The 10021-nt window shown below is 39.1% G+C and overlaps 1 protein-coding gene across 1 annotated transcript; it reads left to right on the plus strand.

Annotated features, from left to right (window-relative positions):
- Positions 1–288: 288 nt before the first annotated feature.
- Positions 289–9728, plus strand: LOC123507452 (transmembrane protease serine 3-like). Its single transcript, XM_045260332.1, has 9 exons — positions 289–346; positions 2782–2842; positions 3179–3227; positions 5942–5995; positions 6432–6591; positions 6833–6956; positions 7380–7518; positions 8498–8631; positions 9247–9728. Exons 2-9 carry the CDS (start codon positions 2783–2785, stop codon positions 9415–9417), a joined length of 891 nt encoding a protein of 296 aa, XP_045116267.1. The 5' UTR covers positions 289–346; position 2782; the 3' UTR covers positions 9418–9728.
- The last annotated feature ends 293 nt before the right edge of the window (positions 9729–10021 follow it).

A 10021-nucleotide genomic window follows, 5' to 3' on the forward strand; every position in this document is an offset into this window, starting at 1 on the left:
TGTGTGTGTGTGTGTGTGTGTGTGTGTGTGTGTGTTCTTTGGGCGGCACAGGTGTGAACCAGTAGCACAACACAAGGACAGGAAAGTTATACTATTCACCTGCCACGCTACACACACACACACACACACACACACACACACACACACACACACACACACACACACACACACACACACACACACACACACACACACACACACACACACACACAGTAATGAGGTCACTCGGTCTGCCTGTCTTCACGTGCTCCTCACCACCTCACCTTTACCTGTCACTCCTCTCTGGTACGTCACGTCTTGAACACTCCCTTGGCCTGCGCTTGTTGGTAATGGTTTAGAGCCTCAGGTGGGTCTCGAAGGCTGGGAATGTAGTTTTGACATGTTTTTTGTTCGATGTGTTTATGTTTTTCCATTTTTGTTTCTTTTGTTTTGATCTTTGGCCTTTTTTTTTTTATTTATTCAGAGCTTCATGTTGGTCTCGAAGTCTGTAAATGTGGTTTTGTTATGCTTTTTTTTTTTCGATTTGTTTATGTTTTCTTTATTTTCCCTGTTAGTTTTATTTCTATCCTGCTTTAGTTTCTTTTTTTCTATCATCCGTAGAAGTTCAGAGCTTCAGGTTGGTCTTGGAGTCTGAAAATTTGGGCTTGTCTTGTTTTCTTTGCATGTATCTAGGTTTTCATCAATATTATTCTTCTTACTTTTGTTTTTTTTTGTTTTGCTTTTATTTCCTTTTTGTGTCTTGTGTAATTATTCACAGCTTCAGATGGTAATGCTTTTTACGATTTGATTAGAGTTTCATCAATATTTTCCTTTTTCCTTTTGTTTTTTTCTTGCTTTTATTTCCTTTTTGTGTCTTGTGTAATGGTTCAGAGCGTCAAGTTATGCTTTTTTTCGATTTAATTAAGTTTTCATTATTTTTCTTTAATTATTTTCTTTGTCTTTTTTGCTTTTATTTTATTTTTTGTTCCTTTCTGTGTCTTGTTTATCGTGTTTGCTTCTCCCAAACTGTTTTTCTTTGCCTTCTTTCGTCTATTTTCGTTTGGTTTATTTTTGTTCATTTTCACAGCTGTTTCGTTTTGTTTTTCTGGTTCCTTTGATGTGTTTAGTTCTTGTTCATCATGTTTTTATCCTTTTTTATCCTTAGACGCGCTTTTGATGTTTATTTAGTTAATTTTCCCAGTTATTTTTTTCTTGTTCTGGTTCCTTTATTGCGTTTATCTTATTATGTTTACTTTTCCCTGATGTTTATTTTTCAATGTATATCTTGTGATTAGTTGGTCAATTACTGTTTTGCTAAAGGTTCTGTGATTTCGCTGTCATTGTGTTGTGACGTGTGGCTGAAACACATCTACACACATCTCCACTGATTCCAAAAAGGCTCTAATTGGAATACTTTACGATGTTTTTATACTTCTAGGTGTAGATTAACTAGGTAGATGAATTGGAGTGATTTACGGTGTTTCTATGTTTCTATGTGTAGATTAACAAGATTTCTACGTTAACTGCATGGAAAACACTCTGGAATTTGAGTTGCCATGGTTTTTAAGAGCGTTTTCGTGATTCTAGTGACAGATTATCAGAAACACTCACCATAACCGGGCTGTTAATCTCTATGGCCTTTAACTCCCTCAAAACTGGGACACATTTTTACCTTGAGATTTGAGTAAATTAGACCTTTTTATTGACATTAGGAAGGGTCTATGGAGGTCAGAAGATTAATAGCCACTGGTTTCACTATTTTAATTCCTACATAAGTTTCTGAAGCTGCATAAAATCACCAGATACTAAGCACAATGAATATGGAAACGCGTCATAGTGTTCAAGGGGTTAGAAATAGCCGTGGTGAGAGAGGAAGTGTTTCAGAATACTGGCCTTAGTTGTAATAGTGCTGTGTTGTGTGTTGGTGTCCATTAGTGTAGCGGGTTTTAAAAGGCTGACCAGAGTGACGCGCCTCGTGATTAATGAAGTACTTTGGTCGGAGCTAATCACCGCTTTCATTTCCTCTTAATTTCCGTCTTATAGTAAAGAATCCAGGTCAGATTTAACATTTTCTTAGCCTTATAACACTTGATCACCCTCAACACTATTTTATTTCTTCATTTGTTTATTTTTGTGTGTTACAGACAATGTATACGTATTTTACTTTTCACATAATACCTCCATTTTTTTTTTACAATACAACAACACTCGATCGCTGACAACACTATATATTAATTTTCGTGTGTGTCAGATCATGTATCATTCCACTTTTCACATGCATTATTAATTTGTACACTTTTCATTGCCACTAATTCAACACTCAGGCGCTGGCAACACTGCAACACATTTATAACACTCATTTATGCCGCGTTATGGTTTCCTTCTATTTAATATACAATTACTATTCCGGCTGTAATAAACTACCCCCTGTGGACATTAATTATAACTAAAGTTACCCTCATTACAATGCCGCGTTTGTGTGTGTGTGTGTGTGTGTGTGTGTGTGTGTGTGTGTGTGTGTGTGTGTGTGTGTGTCACACACACACACACACACACACACACACACACACACACACACACACACACACACACACACACACACACACACACACACACACACACACGACTTAATAGGCAATAAAAACGTGACTTCCTTTGCTCTATAATGTAAGGAACTAAGCACATAACCCATTGAATCTGATCTTTAATTAAACTTTTCCTCGTGAGTTAATTAGGTTGTATTTACTCGAAGTGCTGGTTAATAATTGTTTCCTGGAAGTTCCACCTCGCTGTGTTCTGCAGGATGTGGGCTTGTCTCCTCACCTGTCTGTTCTGGGCCCTGGCAGCCTCCATCCCAGCACAGGTGAGCGTGTTACCTGCTCCGGAATCTATTTAAAAGGTTCAAATTGTCTACTTTATTTATTTATTTTTTCTCAAGTCTGCCTGTGTTGAATTTTTTGCCTTGCCTTTCACCAATTAAGACTGTGTTTATAAAATTGAGTGTTCTGTAATGCTTGTTCTGTTTTTTCTGTAACTGTATCAGTGTTTTAGTTCACAGTTTCCTTTCGTAAATTAAGGCAATGTTTGTTTTTTTTAGTTTTGTATATTGCGAGTGTTTGAAACGTTCAGTAATGTTTATTCCTGTTTCTCCTTTGAATGCTCGTGTTTTATTTGCAAATGGCACGTTTTTTTCCAACAGAGGAAGAAATACTTGTCCTCGAGTAACTGTACAAAGGATAACGTGGCTGGTGAGTAAACATGGTGAGAGGTGCACCGTATTGCTATCATTATTGTTACCATTATCATCATCTCTCTGCCATCATCACCACCATCGTAGCATCACTATTACTTTCCTACCATTATCATGACACCTTCATGCCATCAATTTTTCATCATTCTGGCATCATAACTATCACCGTCATTATTATCTGCCATTTATCACCATTTCAACGTGGCATCATCACTACCATTATCATTATCACCATTATTACCTTCCAGCAATCATTTAATTTCCTGCCACCAGCATCAGCACCACCACCACCACTACTACCAATGCTACCTACCTCTTATCCAACATAGAAAGGCCCTGCTGGTTTGGTTCAGTGTGGCGGGTCCTGGGAGGCTGCGGCGCGGCGTGAAATACCTGACAGATAAATAGTAGAGACGCCTCTCATAGCACGGACAGTTTTAGAGACAAGAAGGCAACGCTCGAAAAAATCCCTGCTCGCTGCGTCGCTTGTCCCTTTGATAGAGTTTTGTGCTCAGGACTCGCGAAAGAGACGGTTTTTATATGTTGTTTTTCAGCGTGACTCATTGATCATATTTGTGTTTAGTGTTCGTTGTGTTCGGTGATTTGTTCATGTTGTGAAAGGGACATGAACAGACAGACATACGGACAGGCTGAGTGCTCTTAGTAATATTGAAGTTAGATTTCTTTATCTTGTAATTTAATCAAGTTGTTTTTTACTCATATTTGCTTTTATTATTAAAGAAATCATAGACATATAGATAGATAGGCAGACATACGGACAAGCTGAATGCTCTTAGTAATATTGGAGTTAGGTTTGTTTATTTTTTATCTAATTCACAACTTTTTAATCATGTTTTCTTCTGTTATCAAAAGATCATAGACATATAGATAGATAGACAGACATACGGACAAGCTGAGAGCACTTAGTAATATTGAAGTTACATGTGTTTATTTTTCTATCTAATCCATAACATTTTATTCATATTTACTCCTATTGTTAAAAAGATCAGACATACAGATAGACAGACAGACATACGGACAAACTTAATTGCTTTTTAACAATTACTCACACTTAGGTAATAAATGGTAACTTTTTTAGTTTTTATTTCGACGTAAATTTGTCTTAATTCTTGTGGATAAAGAATCAATGAAAGACAAATATACAGACATATTTGCTTGTTAGTAATATAGATTTGCTCATTTTCACTTAATTTTTACGTGAAATAATGCTTTTTCCCTTCTATCTTTCTTTTTCTCTCTCTTTGCAATATAAGTAGATACAAAACACACTGGCATAATTCACAGGTAACATGATAATTTTCTTTTATTCCTTTGTTCACTTATCCTTTTATTTACCTTTCTTTATATTTTTGTACACAGTCATCCCAGTTCTTTGTGTCTCCTTTTTTCTTGACGCCTGGGTTCCTGTGTCTCGGGAACACCTGCCAACCAAGAGACACCTGTGGGGCCGCGTTCACCTTGAGCAGGGAGGGGTTAGCCAGGCCTGGTGGTCCCCTGTAACAATGGCTGGCCTGGATGCATAACTGTGGTGATGGTGGTGGTGGTGGTGGGAATGGTGATGGTGGTGGTGATAATGGTGGTGGTAGTGATGATGGTGGTGGTGACTGAAGGGCAGTGTGTGTGTGTGTGTGTGTGTGTGTGTGTGTGTGTGTGTGTGTGTGTGTGATGTGTGTGTGTGTGTGTGTGTGTGTGTGTGTGTGTGTGTGTGTGTGTGTGTGTTTGATGGTACAGTTACATCGCTATTGTATTAGGTAAGAGAGAGAGAGAGAGAGAGAGAGAGAGAGAGAGAGAGAGAGAGAGAGAGAGACTGACTTATCTTTTTCCTTTTCAATTCACCCATCATTCATTTTAACATTCTCATACTAACACCACAAAAGAGAGAGAGAAAAAAAAAAACACAAGTAACAAACACATGACTGGCAAAGAACAAACCAAAATAGAGACAAAAGAAACAGAAACAACAAGAGGAACAGAGAAAAACATAAATAACACAGAAAAACAGAAAGAAACAGATAACAGAAACAAGACAGACGAAAATATATTAACAGACAGAGACAAAACAGACAGAGAGACAAGACAGGAGTTAGGGCGAGGAGGAGAGTTTAGAAGCGAGGAGTATTCAGTAAAGTTAAGGTGGTGTCCTGCCTCTGCTGTGCGTGGCAAGCGTGGCAGGAGGTGAGGGCAGTGTGGCTACGCTTCACTGCTCCTCACTCAACTCTCCTGCTTGTGGTGGGGAAAGGTTATGCTTGTGGGAAAGGTCGCCAGGAGGAAGAGGAAGAGGAGTCGCCAGGGGGAAGAGGCAGAAGAGAGGGAACTGAGGAGGAAAGAGGAGAAAGGAGACTAGTTTGAGAAAGATAAAATGATAAGAAAGTAAGGAAGGATAGGAGGAGCAAGAGAAGAAAACATTTTGGTCAATAGTGAGGCAGAAGAAAGAGTTAGAGAGTAATAGTGATGATGATGGAAGTGATGATGATAATGATGGTGATGATGATAGTGATAAGTGCAATAATAAGCCATTTTTTAGATATAATTTAATGACTAGTATATGAAAAATGTCATAATTGAATATATTTAAGGTTACCACTCTTGAAATGCCTTAATATTCTGTGTGTGTGTGTGTGTGTGTGTGTGTGTGTGTGTGTGTGTGTGTGTGTGTGTGTGTGTGTGTGTGTGTGTGTGTATGATTCACAGACACCTCAACAACCGCCGTCACCATGGCTGGGAGGATCAACAGGCCTTTTTGTGGTGAGTCGTGTCTACTTCCTCTCTCACCTCGCCATTGCTCCTCAGAACATGACACGTTGCAATAGAAAGGGGCAGAAAAAAATAAGCTAATTACTTGTAGATATTTTGAACTATACGTTAGAATGAATGACACGATACTGAACAACACCTTAGCATTAATTAGTCAGTTAATCAGTTAAGCCTTCTAATGCAACTAGTCTCCTTTGTAAACTTAGAGGGCTATATCAAAATGCATGGAAACAAGAAGAGAGGAGGTTAGATATCTTTCCCTTGAGTACAAATATTTTTAGATGGTGTAGATTGATTTTATTCTACATTATAACACTTTTTAAGACAGGTAACAGTTAGGAAATGTAAAAAAAAAAAAAAATAGTGAAGGTGATAATTACAAAACCCTCATACCTAACGACACCTGACTAATGCATGCCTTCCTTAGATGAGTGTGGAGTGTCACAAGTGGAGGCGGGGAAAATTATAGGCGGGCAGGAGGCCTCTTTGGGGGAGTACCCGTGGATGGCGTACCTCGAGGTCGGCTGCGGGGGAACGTTGATTAAGAGGCAGTGGGTTCTTACCGCTGCCCACTGCTACTACAACCTGTCAGTGAAGTGAAGTGGTTAAACTGTTTGACTGGTGGCTTAGTTTGGGATTTTTGTTTAATTCGTGTATTTTCTTGTGTTTTTTGGTTTGAATTTAAGTTTAATTGTTTTGAGTGTTTTTTTGCGTGTTTTTTGATATTTTTTGGTTAATTTTTAAGGTGTCAATCTCTCTCTCTCTCTCTCTCTCTCTCTCTCTCTCTCTCTCTCTCTCTCTCTCTCTCTCTCTCTCTCTCTCATGTAGGAATAAACCCAAGAGATACAAGATTACTCTGGGCAAGACGGACATAAGCGCCAATCCTTCCGGCAGCCTTACTTTGAAGCCCATTAAGGTCATTCTCCACAAGAAGTACAAGCCATCGAACTTTGTGAGTGGCTGGTGACTGTTCTCCTTACGTGTCCTCGTTTGTTCTCGCCTATTTTCGTCGTCTTAGTTTTTTTTTCTTTTTTCTAGTTTTCCTTCGTATTTTTCCCTCGTTTTACTCGTCTGTCCTCGTCTAGTTTGTATCCTTGTTTTTTTTTTTATCCTCCTCTCTCGTTCTGGTCTTCATGTTTTCCTTGTTTTCTTTTTGTCATCGTCCGTGTTTTCTCTTGTTTTCCTCGTCATGTAGTCGTTGTGTTTTCCCATTTTCTTTTTCCTTGTGGTTTTGTTCTTTTTGTTTCCCGTGTTCCTATCTTTTCCATTTTCTTTTCCTTCTCCTCGTGGAAAGAGAAAAAAATCTCACAAATCAATATCAAATCGAAAAACAAAATGGTAAAAAAACTCAATTCTTCGTCTGCCACGCCTTCAGGAAAACGACATCGCTCTCCTGAAGCTGCCTTACCCCATCACCTTCACGGACACCATCAAACCCCTGTGCGTGGCTCGGGACAAGGACATTCTCTTCGGCAGCGCCTCGGTAGCCACTGGATGGGGCGTGAAGAAGTTTGGTGAGCGCTCCTGTCCTTCGCTTCACGCTATTTTGTTCTCCCTTCACGCTGGCTTTTGTTTCTTCACTCTGCATTGTTTCGCTTTCACTCTTGTTTTGATTTAGTTAGGTTTAATTATTCTTCTTTCATTCATATTCATTTTTTTCTTTTTTTTCATTTTTTCTTTTTTGTTTTTCTTTCTTTCATTCAGTTTTTTTTCTTTTTTCTCTTTTCTTCCTTTTTTGTTTCTATGAGGTTTTGTTTTTCTTCTTTCATTCTAATTTGTCTTTTTCTTCCTTCCTTTCTTACTTTTTTTTCTTTCTTTCTTTGACTTCGATTTTGTTTTGTTTTCCCTCTTTCATTCAGATTTGTCCTTTTCCTCTTTCATTTTTTCTTTCTTTCTTTCTTTGGTTTCGATGAAATTTTGTTTTCCTTCTTTCATTAAAATTTGTCTTTTTTTCTTTTTTTCTTTGGTTGTTATGAGGTTTTGTTTTTCTTCTTTCATTCAAATTTGTCTTTTTTTTCCTAGTTTTGCTTTTAGTAAAGTTTCATTTTCTTCTTTCATTGTTGTTTTCATTTCTTTTCCTCTATTCCAGTTTTTTTTTATGAGGTTTTGTTCTTCCTTCATTTTTTTCACTTTAGTTTGTCCTTCTTTTACTTTCTTTCATCCTGGTCATGGTTTGGTGAAGTTTTCTATTTTCTCTGTTTTTTTCCCGCTGTGCTTTCGTCACTCCAGTTTATTTTTCATTGAAGCCAGTTTTTCTTCACTCAAGCTATAAATCGCACCTTTATCTTCATATTCAAGACTAAAGTAAAACTCAAAGGTAAGGAGTCACGTTCATATTGCTCTGTGATGAATTGTGAGGCAAGAATTCCTGTTAATTTATCATGCACGAGGAACTTTTGTTTGTGAGGGAAGTTTGATATTGGAACGTTATAGCATTCAACCTTCCCGTCATTCTTAGTACCTTTTCCACTTCGCCTCTTCTCATCTCGTCAGGTGCTATCAAACTGCCTAAGGTGTTGCATGAGGTGACTCTGGACGTGATCAGTGAGAAGCGATGCAAGTCTCTCGGCAGTGCTAACAAAAAGTACTTCATCTGTGCCCTTACCAAGAAGAAGGACACGTGTCAGGTACGATCAGGTGTTCAGAGCAGGTGTGAGGTGTGTCTTCACTAGATTACTCTCAGATTATCTCAGATCCATGAATCGTTTGGCTTGGAAAAAGATAGGATGTGATGTGTTACCTGTTTCCTGAAGTGGTTATTTGAGTGTCTTGATGAGATTACTGTCAGATTACCCAAGATCCAGGAATCGCTTGGCATAAAGAGAGATTTATCCCTTTCTTTCGGCTAACTCTCTCGGGCCTGTAAGGGGACGGGCAACTAAGTGGGCCTTTTCTTAAGTTTTTGTTGTCCTTAGCCAGCTTTATCCTCTTACATAAAATAAAGGATGACTTGTATCCTGTTTCCTAATCTATTTTCCTGAAGGAGTAGGGATTGTTTGAGTGGGAAGTAAAAGGAGACTTGCCAGGTGTGACGTGTGAATAGATGAGTGGCCTTTTGACTCACAAATACAGGAATCATGTAGAAAAGTGTGTTAGATGAATGTATAACCTGATTTATAGAGTAATGGTTGGCTCAGAGAACTTTCCTAATAATGTGTTTCGGGGAAAAGTAAAATTTTGTAGCCTAGATCGTTCCTGAAGGAGGAGCAGAAAGTGAGTAGTAATGGCGGTGTTTGGTGCAGGGTGACAGCGGCGGGCCCCTCATGGTGGAGGTGGGCGCGGGGAAGTGGGCACAGGTGGGGATCGTCAGCCACGGGGAGGGCTGCGCTCTGAAGAATTCCCCAGGAGTGTACACGAGGGTGCCTGCTTACCTCTCCTGGATCGCCTCCAAGGCAAACTCCGAGAACTGTTGATGGAATGACTCACCAGCCTCGCCGTGGTCCAACTCTGCCTTGTCCTGCCTCGATCATAGTCTTGTATTGCTTCTCTCGTCTCCTGCCTCGTTCTGCCTAACCATCCCTGCCTTGTCCTATCTCGCTCTTTCTTTATCTCCTCCTCCTCGTGTTGCCTCGTCCAACTCCTATATCTTTACCTCGTCGCAATTTTACCATAAGTTTTGGATGTGATTAGGTGATTTTATTTACATTAGGAAGGTCTATGGAGGTCAGAAGATTAATGGCTAGAGTTCTCACTATTTTAATCCCTCCATAAGTTTCTGAAGCTGTATAAAATCACCATAAAGTAATCAAAATACATATGAAAACGTGTCATGGTACTGAAGAGGTTAACTTACCTTTCCTTACCTAACTTAACCTAGCTGAATCTAAAATCATCTCCCTTTCCTTACCTGTGTCACCTCTAGTCTAATCTTATCTAATCTCACTGAACCTAATCTGACCACACTAGTACCCTTTTTTCTCCTCTTCTTTTCCCTCCCACTCCCCCCTTTCAATCCCCATTCAGTGCCCCCGATAGTGCAGAAGGCAACCCGCTGAGATAAGGAATCGTGCAGTGAAG

Source organism: Portunus trituberculatus, chromosome 22 (genome assembly GCF_017591435.1).
Source record: "Portunus trituberculatus isolate SZX2019 chromosome 22, ASM1759143v1, whole genome shotgun sequence".
Classification (NCBI taxonomy): domain Eukaryota; kingdom Metazoa; phylum Arthropoda; class Malacostraca; order Decapoda; family Portunidae; genus Portunus; species Portunus trituberculatus.